Below are 19,085 nucleotides of genomic sequence, written 5' to 3' on the forward strand. Positions count from 1 at the left end.
AGTGTTCTCTTTCCAAAAAGAAGACAGTTTGCTATAAAACAGTATGCCATTTACAGCAGCAGCAGCTGCCGCCTCATAGATTTATGGGTCTCTTGGTCGCATCGTTTTCCTTGTGCTTGATTTAATCTCATGTTGTTTGGTACAAGCAACATGCTGTACAGGCTTGTAGCCTCGAGCAATAGCACTGCCATACAGCCTCCGTGTGTGTAGGCTGTGCCATCTAGGCTTGTGATAAATGTGCTCTATTATGTTCACACAATAATGAAATCACCCGATGACGCATTTCTCAGAATGTACCTGCCATTAGCAGCACGTGACTGTATTTCCAAGAAGGCGAAATGTAATTGTCTATTTGTGCTATTTCTGATTTGAATTACCTGCTACTTTCTTGAAAGGTCATGTAACAACTGAGTACATAACATACATCCATAATGAGTCTTGGGGTTTAATGGATTAGGTCTCTATCCTATAGGTCTCTGTAAGAACATGAAGAAGCTCTGCTATCCTATATAATAAAGAGCTAATATGCAAATGGTCACCACGCCGTAACCCCGTAATGGCTCAGACACTCAACACTGGGGGGAGACGAATGGGGACCAGCCAGGCTGCGGCCCGGGAGAGGGACAAGCCACCTGCCCTGCGGTCCCGGGCACCAGCAGCTGCGCCTGCAGCCCAGGAGAGGGACAAGCCACCCACCCCATGGTCCCGCGTGCCGGTGGCTGGCCCAGGCGAAGCCAGCCCGGGTCCTGGGTGCCTGCAGCCAGCCAGAGGGAGGGAAGCCCGGGTCAAGGGTGCCTGTGACTGGCTGGAGGAGGGTATCCAGGGTCTCGGGTGTGGGGCGAGGCAGAGGCAGTTAGGGGCGATCAGACCAGCAGGGGAGCAGTTAGGGGCGATCAAGCAGGCAGGCAGGCAGGCAAGCGGTTAGGAGCCAGCAGTCCTGGATTGTGAGAGGCAGTCGGACATCCCCCGAGGGGTCCAGGATTGGAGAGGGTGCAGGTCGGGCTGAGGGACCACCCCCCGCCCGCCGTGAACATAAAACTCCAATTCACATTTTTCATATAATTAAAATGTTTTTACCTCGTTAACAGCACACATTCGTGCCACAGAACCAATGTTATTGGTGATAGTAACTAAAGTAGCTCTTGCTAGATCTTCTTTACTAACAGATTCTCGCTTCTCCTTATAAATCATGTTGCCAAAACTGCAGAGAATTGAAAAAACAAACAAAATCAAACCTCTGATAAAAAGCAACATTTCATACATACGGGAAATTTATCCTACAGATAAATCTACACATATACAGGGTTATTCATTGATTCACTGAACTGAACATACCAAAACAATGGGAACCCAAACATCACCAAACAATGAAATAGCATGAAGCTGTTAATAAGGAAGAAAGAGGGGAAGGGAAGAGAGGCAGGAGAGGGATGGGAGGGAGAGAAAGGAAGTAAGGGAGGCAGAGGAAGACTAGAGTATATATATGCTGTTAGAGTATATGTATCGCCCTAGCTGGTTTGGTTCAGTGGTTGAGCATCAGCAGCCCACAGACTTAAGGGTCCTGGGTTCGATTCTGGTCAAGGACATGTACCTCAGTTACAGGCTCGATCCCTGGCCCTGTGTCTCTCTCATATTGAAATATCTCTCATATTGAAGTTTCTGTCTCTACCCCTCCCTTCCATTCTCTCTAAAAATCAATGAAAAAATATCCTCAGGTGAGGATTAACAACAACAAAATCGTGGAATAACAAATCCATGTCTCTTTCTATCTCTCTCCCCCTTCCTCTCTCTAAAAATAGTAAAATAAAAAAATCAATCATAAAAAAAAATGTTAAAAAGTATATGTAGTAGGCTAGTCAATGGTATATAAATGTTACCTTCTAAGTAAGGGGAGGATAAGGATATGTATTTGTATTTGCAAAAGATTTAAAATGGAACTGCCATAGATCCAGCAATCCTACCTCTGGGTATTTATCTGAAGAAATCCAGAATGCTAATTTGAAAAGACATAATCACGGAAAGGATACTCAAGGATTAATAAAAATGGGCTCCTTTAGGGTGCACTCAGGAAGACGTCTAAGATCTAATTCTCAAACTACATGAGCCTTCAAAATTTGGAATCTAAACTGAGTAAGAAGAAGCCCCCTTACAACTTCCTGATACATTTAACACTTTCTAAAAACTAAGCAACTTTATTTTTTAATTTTCAATTACAGTTGACATGTAATATTGTATTAGTTTCAGGTGTACAACTTAGTGACTAGACATTTATATAACTTAGGAAATGATCACTCTATAAGTCTAGTACCTATCTGACACCCATACATAGTCATTACATTTTTATTGAATACTAGAGGCCTGGTGCACAAAATTCGTGCATGGGTGTGTGTGTGTGTGTGTGTGTGTGTGTGTGGAGGTGTCCCTCAGCCCAGCCTGCACCCTCTCCAATCTGGGGCCCCTAGAGGGATGTCCAATCCCAGTGGGACCGGGCCTAAACGGGCAGTCAGACATCCCTCTCACAATCCAGAACTGCTGGCTCCCAACTGCTCGCCTGCCTGCCAGCCTGATCACCCCTAACCATTCCCCTGCTAGCCTGATTGCCCCTAACTGCCCTCCCCTGCCGACCTAGTCACCCCTAACTGCCCTCCCCTGCCAGCCTGGTCACCCCTAACTGTCCTCCCCTTCAGGCCTGGTCCCCTCCAACTGCCCTCCTCTGCAGGCCTGATTGCCCCCAACTGCCCTCCTTTGCAGGCCTGGTCCCTCCCAACTGCCCTGCCCTGCTGGCCTGATTGCCCACAACTGCCCTCCCCTGCCAGCCATCTTGTGTCCACATGGGGGCAGCCATCTTTGACCACATGGGGGTGGCCATCTTGTGTTGGAGTGATGGTCAATTTGCATATTACTCTTGTATTAGATAGGACTAGAGGCCCGATGCATGAAATCCATGCAAGAGTAGGCCTTCCTTCCCCCGGCTGCCGGCACTGGCTTCCCTCTGGCACCCGGGACCTGGGCTTCCCTCGAAGCCCTGGCTTCATCCGGAAGGACATCCGGTCTAATTAGTATATTACGCTTTTATTATTGTAGACATTCCCTACGCTGTACTTTACATCCCTGTGACTGTTTTTTTCACCCATCCCCACAATCCTCTTCCATCTGCAACTGGCAATTTGTTTTCTGTAGCTGTAAGTTTATTCATTTGTTTTTTAGATTCCACATAAGTGAAATCATGTAATAGTTATCTTTCTCTATCTGACTTATTTCATTTAGCATAATACCCTCTAGGTCCACCCACGTTGTGGCAAATGGAAAGACTTCATTTTTATGGCTGAGTAATATTCCATTGTATCACAAGTTCTTTATCCAATTGTCTATCAATGAACACTTAGATTGTTTCCATAACTTGGCTAATATTATTAACACTGCAATGAAAATAGGGGTGAATATGTCTTTTCAAATTAATATTTTGTATTTCTTTAGATTAATACCCAGAAGGAGGACTGCCGGAACTTGTGGCAGTTCTACTTTAAATCTTTTGAGGAACCTCCATACTGTTTTCCATAGTAGCTGCATCAATCTGCAATCCCACCACCAATGCCCGAGGGCTCCCTTTTCTCCACATCCTTGCCAACACTTACTTTTGACTTATTGGTGATAGCCATTCTGACAGGTGTGAGGTGGTATCTCATTATGGCTTTAATTTGCCTTTCCCTGACAATTAGTGGTGTTGAGCTTCTTTTCATATGTCTATTGGCCATCTGTATGTCCTCTTTGAAGAAATGGATGTTTAGGACCCCAGCCCATTTTGTAATTGGGTTGTTTGGTTTTTGTTTTTTTGGTGTAAGTTATATGAGTTCCTTATATGTTTTGGATATAAATAAGCAACTTTAATTACAACACAAGTGTTAAACTTACCTAGATGCTACAGCCCAACCTGGCAGACCAAATCTTTCATAATCTCCTCCGTAAATATCACGGACCAGCTTGTCAGCGTGGGTGCTGTCACCTTTGGATGCCATTTCAAGAGCCTCTTCAAAACTTTCACAGCCAGTCAATAAACTGCATAGGCCCAGAAAGGTACCTCCTCCAAGGCTAAAGAAAATAAAGAAACTCTATGAGCTGCATTTACACTGTATTCCTTCTCCAGAGTAAAGGATGGAGCCCTTAGTTATTCAATAAACACATAGAAACAACATATTGCTAATGCTTAGTGCTGAAATATTAACATAATGAGGAAAGGTTAAAAATGCTTAGCAAAACCTAACTGGCCAGGTCGAAGAATAAAAGGAAAAAGATCACTTGGTCTAAACAACACGAGGACAAGAGGGTCTTTTATATCTTTCAATAACTTCATCTGATCCTTTATACTTTTTACTGCTAACAATAAATGTTTTTATGTGCATGTGAAAGGATTAAGTGCTAAAAATGTGTACCATCTGAAGTGTAGGGAGAAAACTTCTGATTCTATATGATTTCTAGGAAATGATTTTGTGGAAGGCCTACTTATTTGGCCTGACAATGTTGAAAGCAGTTCAGTGCTACATTACCGTTTACAGGACCCAGAAATAAACACAACGAGGAGATTTATGTCCGGCTGGGCATCATGTTAAGATAGAAGTTTACTTGGTTCTATTATTCTGTTGGATATGCTCCCAAAATAAAATCATGTCTCTCTAATCCCTAAAATCAAAGCCTATGCTCCCTCATCTCACCTAAACTCCGAACAAGTTCTGTCCTCGAATCACAGCTGGAATTTAGTGAACAGGCTGAATTTCTGTCTTTTAGAATCGATTTAAGTGGGTAATACAGTCGTCCCTTCTCATCTGTGGGGGACACGTTCCAAGAGCTCCAGTAGATGCCTGAAACTGCAGCTAGTAATGAACTCTCTCTATTTTTCCTATATGTACCCATAATAAACTTTAATTTATAAACTAGGCACAGTAAGCGATTAACAGTAACTAGTAATGAAATAAAACAACTCTAACAATACACTGGAATAACAGTTATGTGAATGTGGGCACTCGTATCAGGGGACCCCGGGCTGACGTCTTCCTATAGGATCAGTGCTTCTGGGGCACCATGTCGCCATCAGTCAGAACACAGGTTCTGCTCGCCTTCCACCCTCGAGTTTAATGCCTTTTTCACTTAACTAAGCACTTACCACTCACTGTTGCTATAACGCTGGCATTTGGAGGTGTGATAACGAAACTAGCAGGCAATTTTTTTCTCCTTCACAATTTAGGCATAGCAAATTTGTTCCCCTCAGCATATGATTTCTTTTATTTATTAAGTTGAGAACTTTCCCTTAAAGAACTTTAAGGCTTCTTGTTGGCATGTCTGGATTTCCAGCATCAATGCTCTTGTGCTTTGGGATCATTATCCTAATACTAGAAGCCCAGTGCGTGCATGGGTAGGGACTGGAAGGCCCACCCTGATTGGGGCCGATGGGGGCGGGGCACCCAGAGGGAGGGGACGTGGGTGGTTGCCTGGCTAGCCCCGCCTCCTGGTCAAGGGGACAATTTGCATATTAGCCTTTTATTACATAGGATATAAAAACCCTGGGTCCGTCACATTCACAACTGGAGGCTCGACCATCCGGAAGTCAGTCCTGTAATCAATGCTGGGTTTCCGTGGTGACCCAGCACTGACTACTATGGTTGCAGGCACGGTAACCCAGCACTGACTGCTGAGGGGGCTGTGAATAAGGCCTGAAGAGAGAAGAAGGGTCTGATCTGTAGCCTCTGTGGCAGCTGTTGATCAGCACTTGCCTCTCTCTTTCTCTCCAAGCCTGGCCAGCAGCTATGCCTCCATTTCTCTCCAGGTCTCCACCGGAGCAGCTGATCAGCCCTGCCTTTCTGATCAGGCCCTATTGATAGGCCTAGAGACGCTGACTGGCATAGAAACAGACCAATCAGAACAAAATCTGGGTGAACTGTGAGGAGCCAATGGCTACCTAGGAGGTGGAGCTTTTGACGCTGACTGGCATAGAAACCGACCAATCAGAACCAAATTGGCCAGCAGAGGAGGGCAGCTGGGGGCGAGATCAGGCCGGCAGGGGAGGGCAGATGGGGGCAATCAGCCAGCAGGGGAGGACAGTTGGGGGCAACCAGGCCTCCAGGGGAGGGGAGTTGGGGGGGGAACCAGGCTTGCAGGGGAGGGCAGTTGGGGCTATCAGGCCGGCAGGGGAGCAGTTAGGTGTTAATCAGGCTGGCAGGGGAGCAGTTAGGGGGTGATCAGGGGTAATTAGGCAGGTGAGTGGTTAGGAGCCAGCAGTCCCAGATTGTGAGAGGGTGTAGGCTGGGCTGAGGGACACCCACCTGCCCAGTGCACGAATTTCGTGCATCGGGCCTCTAGTTATTGAAATAATTACTTCATGTAAGCGCTGCAACTCCGCCACAGTGGGTCTGATAACCGAGATGCTACTCCGTGACTAAGGGGCAGGAAGTGTACATACACAGTGTGGAGAGATCAGACAAAGGGAGGATCATGGGCAAGACAGCATGGAGATTTCATTATGCTACTCAGAACAGTGTGCATGTTAAAACTCATACACTGTTTAACTCTGGAAATTATGATTTAATATTTTCGGACTACAGTAACTGAAATTGCAGAAAGCAAAACCACAGATAAAAGGGAACTACGGTACGTTCCTGTAATTCATTAGCATAGTTACAATGGAGGTAGATTTTTAACCCCCACAAAAATAAAATAATTTTATTAAACTTAAGTATTATTTAAATAGGAGTGCTACTTTAAAATTGAAATGAGGCTCTAGCTGGTTTGACTCAGTGGATAGATCATTGGCCTGTGGACTGAAGGATCCTGGGTTTGATTCCAGTTAAGAGCACATGCCTGGGTTGCAGGCTCGATCCCTGGTGGGAGGTGTGCAGGAGGCAGCCAATCAATGATTCTCTCTCATCACTGATGTTTTTCTCTCTCTCTCTCTCTCTCTCTCCCTCTCTCTCTCTCTCCCGCCCTTCCTCCCTTCCTCCCTTCCTCCACCCCTCCCCCCACCTCTCTGAAATCAATAAAAAATTGAAATGAGCCCTAACCAGTTTGGCTCAGTGGATAGAGTGTCGGCCTGCGGACTGAAGTGTCCCAGGTTCGATTCCAGTCATGGGCATGTACCTTGGTTGTGGGCACATTCCCAGTAGGGAGTGTGCAAGAGGCAGCTGAATCGATGTTTCTCTCTCATCAGTGTTTCTAACTATCCCTCTCCTTTCCTCTCTGTAAAAAATCAATAAAATATATTTTAAAAAAAATTGAAATGAGTTTTCCACAGATCAACCTGAAATATGCCCAAATCGATTTAAATTAAAGAGGAGTCTCCACCCTCCTTAAACGTCAATCAAGTATATATCAGAATCAGAGAAAAAATTTAAAATCTCATTTCACATTCATGTTTCAGGTACTACAGAAAATCTGAAGGGATATTTGGAACATTAATATTATCCCATAAAGAGTGCACACTAATTCATCCTATAAGAATTAATTACAACGTTACCCAATACTCTGCATGAAATCAGCAGATGGCAAGCTTTAGGCTTAAGTACACCTATAAAAATGTGAAAAATAAGGCAAGAAGAAAAATGCTTTGGAAAATAAAAAAGTCACTGGAACCATTCCAGATAAAAATTCAATTTATGTGTTTATTGAATTTAGGGAGAAAGAAAGTGAGAGGGAGAGAAAGAAACACTGATATGAGAGAAACCTTGATGGGAAGCCTCCCTTATGCACCCTGACCAGGAATGAACCCGCAACCTGGGTATGTGTGTTGACCAGGAATTGAACCAGCAATCTTTTGGTACACAGGATGATGCTCAACTGGCCAGGGCAAAAATTCACTTAACATTATGGGAATTTTAATGCCAATTGGCACTAGTGAATTATAAATATTCATTATTTACCTTGTCCCCGTTACTCGTTTATAGTTGTCTTTGGAATGGACTGCTAGAATACTGACTCCCGAGCCAATGTTCACTACCAGCAATGGATAGGGGTCGTCCAGGTTAAAAGGCATCTTTTGGCATCGCTCAGGTTCTGAGGCATTAGCAAAATAATAGCACTCTGCTTGTCCATTGAAACTGACAGAATCTATATACAGCAAGCCCTTTACAAGACAGTCAAGTTCATCCAGTTTGTGCAGGTGGAGGTTTCCAATCTGTAAAAAAATGCCGTAAAAAAATGCCAACAAATTTTATAAAGTGAACAAAAACCAGCATTCAAAATACTCGGTTATACTGTATAATTTTCATGTACTTTACAAAACTTCAAAATCATCTACGACCCCCACATTATTGCTTTTTCGTTTTGTGTCAAATTCTCTTTGGGACTTCATCTAGTCCAGTGGCCTCAGTGACGGTGGTGGTATCTCTGGAGGCATTTTGGACATCTTAGTTTTCACGAAGATGGGATAGAGCAGTGGTCACGGTTTGCCACTCTGTTGACTAATGAGTTTGCTGACCACTGACCTAAGCATTTAAAAGAGGAACACTGTGGCTCAGTAGATGAACTTCAACCTATGAACTAGGATAGTGGTCGGCAAACTCATTAGTCAACAGAGCGGCAAATTGCGGCTTGGGAGCCACATGTTGCTCGCGAGCCGCGGTTTGCTGACCACTGGGATAGAGGGACCAAACTAACATTCAGTCGCAGGGATTTGGGATGCCTGACATCTCCCCTGGCTTTTGGAAAATATGCCCAAACAAACCGATCTCAAAGTCATAAAATTTATGTTTAAATTACTCAATAAATTGAAATCAGGATTATCAAAGAAAAAAATTAATAAACATTTAGATTCTTAAATTATCCTAAATTACAAAGGTGGTAGTTTATGCGAGCCATATATAAAGTGATCACTTCTGTTCTAGTAACACTTTTCTTATATGAATTGAGAAATTAAATGGCATACATGCATATTTTCAAGGAAAATTTTATTAGTCCCAAATACCAACTTTTAAATCTTGATTCTAAAGAAAAGGACCAGAAGCCTGGCAAACCTCCACTAGCACATAAATCAACACTTATATAGCCCTCTTGCCATATCCAAATAATTGCCTTTGAGACAGTAAATAAAACCAGGAAAAAAGGGGTAACAGGGACTTTCAATCAAGTGTCTACTAATCAGAAGACACTGGCTTCAGTTGGGATTAGGGAAGGAGATGGCTATGGGGGAGATGACTACATGGCTCATACTCAAAACCTGCAAACGTAACACAATAATAGAATAATTCAAGCCACATTTCTATCTGGCTTTGTACACTGTCAAATTCATTAAAGTTCTTTTTATTGTTGTAGTCCCTAACAAGAGCAGGTTTTTAGCAAATATCACGTACAACAATAACCCCAAATCTGGCACTTCTTACTGAACTTATAAAAGTGTTTAAATGCCCCAACTCAAAACTAGTCATGAATCAGCAGGAGGAACTAAGCTAAGAAATACACTGGTTGGAAACCTAGCCTCATATTTAAAAACTGAAGAGACTGGGTACCAATTTTTGGCTTTGAGTAACAGACACCTACTGTGCGAAAATCTTTTTCAAACTTGTAAGCACCACCTCCTGTAGCACATAGCACCGTGTGTAATGTGGAGAAGTTTTTATCTCTTCCCATTTGGATAAAAGTAGGCAGGTCCTGGGTTGGAAATCTGATAAAGTGCAGGTTCCCTCTTCGGCCAAAAAGTGTTAAATCCTTCAGTTCAAGGTGTACATCCCGAATACCTGTGGATCCGTATGCTACATTAGAAGTCAAATATTTCCGGATACTTTTCAAGCTCTCAACTTCTTCTTGTTCTTCCTCTGCTGTGATATCAATTGGTTCAAAATATGAGAGTTTTACTAGAGTTCCCCCAATGTCCATGCCAAACCATGGGAAAGCTGTGGATAAAAATAGGAAAAATATATAAATACTCGTGGCCCGGTGCACGAAATTTGTGCACGGGGGTGGGGTGTCCCTCAGCCCGGCCTGCACCCTCTCCAATCTGGGACCCCTTGGGGGATATCCGACTGCAGGTTTAGGCCTGATCCCTGAATCGGGCCTAAACCGGCAGACGGATATCTCTCTCGCAATCCGGGACTGCTGGCTCCTAACTGCTCACCTGCCTGCCTGCCTAATCGCCCCCAACTGCCCCCGCCTGCCAGCCTGGTCGCCCCTAACCACCTCTGCCTAGGCCCCGTCACCATGGCTTTGTCAAGAAGGTCTGGTCTAATTAGCATATTACCCTTTTATTAGTATAGACTAGTAGCCCTGCGCATGAATCTGTGTGCCAGTAGCTCTCTGTGGGGTCTGGCCGCTCCACGCCTGCTGCCCAGAGGCCCATCCGCGGCCAGGCGCGGAACACTTGCCTAGTCGCTGCAGCAACGAAGCAAGCATTCCGCCAGGCCACTCACACTGCCCGCTCTCAGCGGCTGCCCCCCTCACCCCCCCTCTGGACTGGGTGCCGCCATATTTCTGACCGAGTGATGGTTAATTTGCATATTACCCTTTTATTAGATAGGATATTTTTGAAATGCAAATTAGAAATGAGTTAATTAGCCACAAACTTCATTTACCCTCAATCATGCATCAGTCCATAATACTTACGGAATAAAACATAACACCCCTTCTCCCTTCAAAATGTTTTTACATCTTTTCTAAAAACCCATACAGAGAATGCCTGGCCCAGGGCCTTTTAATTCCTACCAGGGCATTCCTTTTTCATTTATGAAATACTTATCATAAACATATAAGCCCTGCCGGCGTGGCTTAGAGTGTCGACCTATGAACCAGGAGGTCATGGTCCGATTCCTGGTCAGGGCATGTGCTCAGGTTGCAGGCTCCATCCCCAGTGTGGGGCATGCAGGAGGTGGCCAATCAATGATTCTCTCTCATCATTGATGTTTCTCTCTCTCTCTCTCTCTCCTTCCCCCTTCCTCTCTGAAATCAATAAAAACATTAAAAAAAAGTTATGTATCAACTTTCTCCCCCTCATTCAAATAAATCAGCAAGAGCAAGCAGCAATACTGACGGTCAGAGGAGACATTCACAGCCAAGTGTTTGCTTGGATAAACATATTTAAAGAAAATAATATGGAATAGGCCCAACTGATCCAATAAAGCAGATTCCTTCAGAATTTTCCAAATCTGTTGAGCAGATATTAGGGTACTTTTCAATGGGCATTAGATAAAATAAGGATCCTTCTCATATTACATAACCAAAATGAAGTCTCCCATTTGATTAATGCTTGATTACAGATTTCATGGGGGGTGGGGGGGTAGAAATCACTACTGCCACATAAAGATAGAAAAATCCGTACAAGGTGATATTAAGCTAAAAATCTTTTATTTTCGAAAACTCAAAATTTATTAAAATCACTTAACATTCACAGTTGTTCCTTCTGGGCCTTTGTCAGTGTCAAACACACAGGTATCAAAATATACATACAAATAAAAATGTTACTCAGAGAGCAAACTACAAAGCTGAGGCAGCATTACCAGGTTCAAAGTTCATGCCGTTTCATTTTCAGTCAGAAGCCTGACAGCTCCTAGGTTATAAATACCTGAATGTTGTCATTCTGAAAAGCAAAAAGTCCAGTAACACGTGAAGGACTTTTAATTCTTACAATAAACCATGACTAAAGTTCTACAGGAACCTTACTGCCCAGAAAAATACTTTAGGTTTATAGATAAAATATTGGAGAGTAAGAAATTATCTACTCTTCTACAGCTATGCATGAGCATCAAGGTTTTTGACCCTAAAGGTATGCCAATGGCCAATTCAGGCAGTAAAAAGGCTCCGTGAATGGAGTCCTGTTTCTAAAGTCTAGGTTGCAGGGAAGTGTTAATTGTTTGACTCTTTGTCAGAGAGAAAATAACTGTTTGGGTATAATTATCACTAAGATGATTTATTTATTTAAAAAATATATATTTATTGATTTTTTAGAGAGGAAGGGAGAGGGATAGAGAGTTAGAAACATGGATCAGCTGCCTCCTGCACACCTCCTACTGGGGATGTGCCCGCAACCAAGGTACATGCCCTTGACCGGAGTCAAACCTGGGACCTTTTGGTCCGCAGGCCGACGCTCTATCCACTGAGCCAAACCGGTTAGGACCACTAAAACGATTTAAACGACAACAAAAAACATCTCCCAGGCTTCTCAGGAGGCTTTTGTGGATCTATTGGCATGAAACTACCACATCTGTCCTATCTCAGAGAGAAAACATCATACAGAAAGTAAAAAAACATTTATAACATAAAGAAAGTATGTTATATTATTCTAGCATATCCCACCTCATTTGTTTTAAATTAAACACTGAAGATTGTAAAATGTGTCTGGTACATAAGGCACAAAAAATGACACAATCATCAACAACCGGGACCTCATGAAACAGAATAGAATATTTATTGCCATTCCATTTTCAACCTTTGGGAGATCCACTTGTTTGTATATTGGACTAGACCAGTGGTCGGCAAACTCATAGTCAACAGGGCAAATATCAACAGTACAACGATTGAAATTTCTTTTGAGAGCCGAAAACCGACTTCTGCGCATGGGCCACGAAGTTTCAATCGCACTGTACGTGTGCGCCCACACGTGGTATTTTGTGGAAGAGCCATACTCAAGGGGCCAAAGAGCCGCATGTGGCTCGCGAGTCGCAGTTTGCCGACCACTGGTCTAGACACACAGAAGGCTCTATGAAGTAACTAAATTAAAGTGGAAAAATAATGCAATTTCCTTGTTATTGCCCACAGAGGTAGCTTTTATATCAATAGTGCAAAAAACCCATGATTCCTCTCACATCTAGCCTATTAGCTCTGTCTGTTCTTTTAGTGCTGTCTGCTCTAAAAAGGTTAGCTAGAGATTCTAAATTGCAGATGATAAATTTCTTAGTAAACTAGAACATTACATGTCCCTTCTATTTCTAGTAGAACTCAATTACGCCAATTTTCTTCTTACTATTAGGAAGGTAGGGACTGAAACTCAGTCAGTGGCTCAAAAAAATAAAAAGGTCACCATTTGCATAGGGATAGCAGAGTTCAGGAATTCATTTCCTTATACCAGGGAAACAATCACCATTAAAAAGCATGGGGGCCCTGGCCGGTGTGACTTGGTTGGTTCGTACCAGGTCGGGTGTGTATCAGAGGCAACCGATTGATGCTTCTCTCACATTGACGTTTCTCTCTCTCTCCCTCTCCCTTCCTCTAAAATCAATAAAAAAAAATTAAGTTCCTCTTAAAAAAAAATTATGGGGGAGTCAACAGAACACAGAAGTCACAAATTCTTAATTATGATCACTCCTATCATTTAGCAATTGGTCTAACGACCAACTTTTACATTTTCCAGTGCATTAAAAAGTTATTTTGTCACTGACCAAAATGAATGGAGGGATGGGGTATGGAGCTCAAACATTATTTATCTGCAGTGAAAGTACGAAAATATTAGTTTCCTAAGAAATCAGACAAGTAACTAGCTTTGTTGCTTCTAGCCAAGGGACAGGTTAAAAGCAGGTCATCAGCGCACAAGGAGTCTACTTACTGCATATGACCTAAACATTTCTTTTTTATTTATTTCTTTATTGATTTCAGAGAGGAAGGAAGAGGGAGAGATAGAAACATCAATGATAAGAGAGAATCATTGATTGGCTGCCTCCTGCAAGCCCCCTACTAGGGATCAAGCTTGCAACCCAGGCATGTGCCCTTGGCAGAATCGAACCTGGGACCCTTCAGTCCGCAGGCAGATGCTCTATTCACTGAGCCAAACCAGCTAGGGCAACCTAGACATTTCTTATCTTTTGAGAATAAAACTCTCCACTACCAAGGTGAAAAAAATGAACCAAAGGACACATTTAAAAAATAAAACACACATTCCATAAGTATAAATGCTTTATTAATGGCAAATATACATTACCTTCTCTAGACTGAGAATTTCCTAGAATCTCCTGTGATCTGTGTATTTGGTTTAAAATACAACAACAAAAACAACAGCTACCATTCTATTTCTGACAGGAACTTAAGAGAGCTGCCAGTAGTTCCCCATAAATTACAAAATACCCAGAACTACCATAAGCATAGAATAATACCAAGAATTCTGTTTCTTATCAGATAGATTATGTAAACAGCTTTAGATAGATATCTAGACTGTTAACTTCAAAAAAAGCTGCATTATAAAGTTTGGTATCTTGCTAAGTACTGGTAAAGGGGTGGGAGAGAATCATTAAAGAGATAAATTGCTACTGGCCTGATGCAAATTTCAGCCCAAAGGGATCCTATGCCAAATTAGATTTGCATTTCCCTTACAGCTAGTTACACTGAGCATCTTTTTAGATACCTGTTGGTCATCTGTATGTCTTCTTGGGAAAAGTGTCTGTTCAGGTCCTCTGCCCATTTTTAGATTGGATTATTTTGGTACTTGTTGAGTTATAGGAGTTCTTTATATATTTTGGATATTAGCCAGTTATTGGAGGTATCGTCTGCAATATGTTCTATTAGGTTGGATGCCTTTTTGTTTTGTTGATGGTTTCCTTTGCTGCGCAGAAGCTTTTTAGTTTGATGTAATCCCATTCCTTTATTTTTGCTTTTATTTCCCTTGCCTTTGAGGTCAAGTTCACAAAACCCTTCTGAGATCAAGGGTCATAAATTCAGTATGTTTTCTGAAAGTGATAATTCTTAAGTAGTGACTCAACATACAAGGCCAATCAAATTATACAGACAAAAACTACAAATAAATGCTGTATCATTCTCTCTGGTTTTGACAAAAATTTCAGGTACCTTACTGCTTGGGTTAGCAAAGCACAGACTCCAAAACCTATATCACATCAAATTAAAAAAAAAATATATCTGTACAATGGGAAAAATATTCTCAGGTGAGGATTTACTATCACTTTGTTAATCATGTTTACATGCCACACAAGAAAAAAAAAAGGCTTTACCTTAATAAATCAAGTCAGTTGAGGTGCAGAGGAACACATGATTGTTCAGATTTTTAGCATCTTTAATATCTAATATTTAAGCGGTGTGAAAAACCGCTTATGGCAAATCAAACAAATATTGCCGTTATTTTGGTTCTCATATTTTAACTAGCAAAAAACTTTCATTAGGTTAATATTTGACTTCATCCTTCTGGACTTTAATTCACACATAATTGGAAATGATAATCTTTTTGTTATATAATCTAGAGGATGAAACCAATTTCTTTTCCTATTTTCTAGTTAAATAAATGCATTTGTAAATAACCTGGTCATATATTAGAGATGTATCTAAAAGCAACTGTTTTCTAAACCTTAGGTGTATAATGTAAGAAAGTATGTGAAGCCAAAGTCACTTATTTAACCAGTCTGAGATATAGCTTCTAGTTAGTGGTGTGCTGTAGGGGCTAAATGATTCAATGCACATAGTGCCTTACACATACTAGGTATTCACTAAATTTATAATTAAAAAACCCTATACAAGTACTCAAAAACAAAACAAATACATATCTAATATCTAACCTGAGTGATTTAAAAAATTAGAAGTAACACTATATAATAAAACCCTCATATGCAAATCGACTGAACAGCGGAATGATTGGTCACTATGATGCACACTGACCACCAGGGGGAGCGCCGCTCACCCAGAAACCTCATGGCTGAGCCTCTCCCGCCTCCGCTGCAGGTGGGTGTTAAGGAGCGAGGGGTCCTGGACTGCAAGAGCCCAGGACTGCGAGAGGGATGTCTGACTGCCCCCTGAGGGATCGGGCCTAAGCTGGCAGGTGGACATCCCCTGAGGGGTCCCGGACTGCGAGAAGGCGCAGGCCGGGCTGAGAGACCACCCCACACAGTGCATGAATGTCGTGCACTGGGCTTCTAGTATATATATATTTTTAATTTTATTGATTTCAGAAAGGCAGGGAGAGGGAGAGAAACATCAATGATGAGAGAGAATCATTGATCGGCTGCCTCCTGCAGCCCCCTACTGAGGACCAAGCCCACAACCTGGACTTGTGCCCTTGACGGGAATCAAACCTGGGACCCTTCAGTCCGCAGGCTGAGGGTCTATCCAATGAGTCAAACCAGCTAGGGCCCCACTCAATTCTTTATGGTAAAATAAAGAACATCTTGGGTTTTTCTGTGTGTGAGAAAGAAAATATGAACTGTCCTGGAATTATATATACCTGGAGCCCTAGACGGTTTGCAGGCTCCTCCTTGGCCCAGGCCTTGGTCAGGAATCCAGCGGGAGGCAACCAATCAATGTGTTTCTTTCACATTGATATTTCTCTCGGTCTTTCCCTCTCTCTTCCCTCTCTCTAAAAATCAATGGAAAAATATCCTCGGGTGAGGATTAAAAAAAAAGAATTGAGTAAAGTCACCTTTATTTATTTAAAAGCCACCTTTTATATTAAGAAACTGAAAATGTTATTTTAGACTTCTAAATCAAATTAACTGGCTAGTTTTTCAGCATGGCCCTATTTTAACATTAATGGTCTCACAATGTAGTAATAGCCAACCTACCTTTAATCAATAGGTGTTCTTTCATTTCTCAACCTAAGGTTTATTTTATAAACTTTTAATTATCACCTTTGTTGAAAACACCTTTGACTGAAGTGGTATTCATACCTGAGTGTAAGTTTTCCCAAATCCAAGTAACCAAATCACCATCATGGCAAAAAGAAAAGAAAATACCTTAAGAGTTAGGATGTGAGCCTGTCAGAGGTAAACTCATTCCACTAAATGGAAATTCTAAGACAAGTACAGAAAGTGTATGTGTTGAGGGAAGATGTCCAAGTGTTTTACACACAGCATGTATTCAAGATTAGTTTAATTCAGCTAATGTATTACTTTGTCATTTAAGCCTTCACATCACTATTTTAAAGAACTCTTTAGCACAAGAAATCATCATTAGTGTTTTAAAAAAAATTGGCAAACATTAACTACCAGATCAGAAAGGTTTGTGTTTCTAAGTATTTAGACTATGCCCTATGGGTGCAGAAGAAAGAATACGAGGCTATGAGTCAGCGGACCTAAGGCCCTGACCCTCCTTAGCACAGTTGGTTGGCTCTGCATAGCAAGAGTTACTCTGGGGCTCAACAAGTTCAATTTCCTCATCTGTAAAATTAAGATCAAATTATTTTACATTTAAATAACAATTAGCAGTGTTCGGGATGCTCTGGTATGTTGCCTCTCCTTTGAGGTTCACAAGAAACCTGATGATAGCCCTAGCTGGTTTGGCTCAGTGGATAGAGCGTTGGCCAGAGACGGAAGGGTCCTGGATTCGATTCCCCGGCTTCCATACCTTGGATGCAGGCTCTATCCCGGCTTGGGTCAGTACCTGTGCGGGAGGCAACCAATCCTTGTCTCTCTCACACGGATAATCTTTTTTTTCTCTCTCTCTCTCCCCACCCTTCCACTTTCTCTAAAAATCAATTGGGGGGTGGGGGTGGGGCGCAATATCCTCAGGTGAAGATTAACAAAACAAAAACAAAACCTGACGGGCGGGAAACGATCAGTGCTCCCTTTTATCAGTTTTCTTAGAACTGCTGGATCACTTGAGACACTCCCTAACCTGGAGACTAGAAACACAATCCCACAGTTCTCCACATTCCTAGTTGCTCTGGAAGAATGCACTTAAAAGTATGACAATCCCAGTAGCTGAGTGATTAAATAATTTACAGAAGTGAAATGTTTTTAAAAGGCTAAAATTAAAAGAAAGCAAATAAAAGTTCATCTGCCCTTCCAAAGAATGTTTTGCACAGATAGTTGTAAAAATATCTGAGTATTCACCAAAATACTCAAGAGTTGGTTAATAGTTGTTAACCAGGAACAGTGGTTTAGCTTGGAGGGGCCGAAATGCCTGCAATTTTTACCTTTTTGTTTTTTAAACAAACATAAACTAGTTATTATGCTCAACAAGAGTAAGTCACCGGCAGGTTACAGGCACAGGCCTTGAAAAGCTCTAATTATAACAACAGTGACAATCCCCTGGAACCCACCGGGATTTCAAGGACACAAGCAGCAAGCCCAGAAATCAGTGACTGCTCCGGCGCAATGTGACAGCCATGACCACCCATTTTCAACACGACAGCAGAGGAAGCTGGGAGCAGGCGCTGGTGGCTCCAGTTAAAAATTCCCTCTTGCACCGCCCAGGCCTCGAGGAGGAAGTGGGAGAAAAGGGCCAGGGGGGGAGGAAGGCGTTTGCATGCAAGTATAGGGGGGTGAGGCGATGGGGCCTCCAACCCTGTGCCCTGATGGTCCCTCTGCCCCAACCCGTGCAGGGCACCGGCGGTGGGCGACGGGCTTGGAACCGGGCCGCTCTGCCAAGGGGCTTCCAGACGCGGCCCAAGGCGCTCTCCCAACCCAGGGAGCCCCAGCCCCTCTTACAGGGTTTCTTGGCATCCTTGATCTTCATGGCGACGGCCTGAGGGGCGAGGGGCAGCCTGGGGTTCGGTGCTCGGAGGGTGGTGGTGGTGGTGGTGGCAGCGACTCCGGAGGTGGCTAGGCCCTGCGAGGAGGCCCAGCCAGTTCTTCCCCTTTAGCTGGCCGGGCGGGGCCGGCGGGCGGGCCTAGGGCGGGACGGTGGCGCTTGAGGCGAGGCCGGCCCAGGGGGTGGCCCCCCAAGCCCTGAGAGGGGCGGCCAGGACCGAGCGAGCTGGGGAAGGCCGCCGGTCTCGCCGCTCCGGGGGCCCACCCCCTGCAGCTGCTCCAAACAAAAGGCCCCGGTCCCCCAGCTGCCACCGCTGCACTGAGAAATAGCCCGCCCAGGCTGAGCGTCCACGTGACGCGAGCCCCCCTTCTCCCAGCTTGCGGCCCGGCTGCTGGGGATTGTAGTTCTGCGGGTCGCGAGGCCCTGCTCTTTGGCTGCAGAGGTGTAGATGGACTACAAAGCCCAGGATGCATTGCGGTCGCCCCTTCGAGGCCCCTCCCATTCGGGAGATCGCCTTAGAGTGGGCCCAGAGAGTAGGGGGCGGGGCCTTAGTCACGCCAGTGACGAGGCGGCCAATGGTGACTGATGTGGGCGGGCTGCGAAGTCCGGGTCTTGGGCCTCTGCCCGCTGAGGAAAGAGCAGGAGGGGGAAGAAAACTCTTGCAGGTACTGTCATAGCTGTACTAGAAGTTGCCTACTTTCCCTGGAGGCAGAAAA

At 43.5% G+C, this 19,085-nt stretch overlaps 1 protein-coding gene across 3 annotated transcripts in view; it reads right to left on the reverse strand.

The window, feature by feature from the left end:
• Positions 1 to 18,694, reverse strand: part of PANK3 (pantothenate kinase 3) — a 28,022-nt gene extending 9,328 nt beyond the window's left edge. For all 3 annotated transcript variants that reach the window (XM_054718134.1, XM_054718133.1, XM_054718132.1), the window contains exons 1-5: positions 18,327 to 18,694; positions 9,520 to 9,872; positions 7,905 to 8,158; positions 3,913 to 4,089; positions 1,078 to 1,201 (exon numbers count right to left, since the gene is read on the reverse strand). In XM_054718134.1, the coding sequence (XP_054574109.1) occupies positions 1,078 to 1,201; positions 3,913 to 4,089; positions 7,905 to 8,158; positions 9,520 to 9,872; positions 18,327 to 18,354 (936 nt within the window). In that variant the 5' untranslated portion in view covers positions 18,355 to 18,694. The remainder of the gene's footprint in view (positions 1 to 1,077; positions 1,202 to 3,912; positions 4,090 to 7,904; positions 8,159 to 9,519; positions 9,873 to 18,326) is intronic.
• Between the last annotated feature and the right edge of the window lie 391 nt (positions 18,695 to 19,085).

The sequence above is a fragment of the Eptesicus fuscus genome, chromosome 6, assembly GCF_027574615.1.
Source record: "Eptesicus fuscus isolate TK198812 chromosome 6, DD_ASM_mEF_20220401, whole genome shotgun sequence".
Classification (NCBI taxonomy): domain Eukaryota; kingdom Metazoa; phylum Chordata; class Mammalia; order Chiroptera; family Vespertilionidae; genus Eptesicus; species Eptesicus fuscus.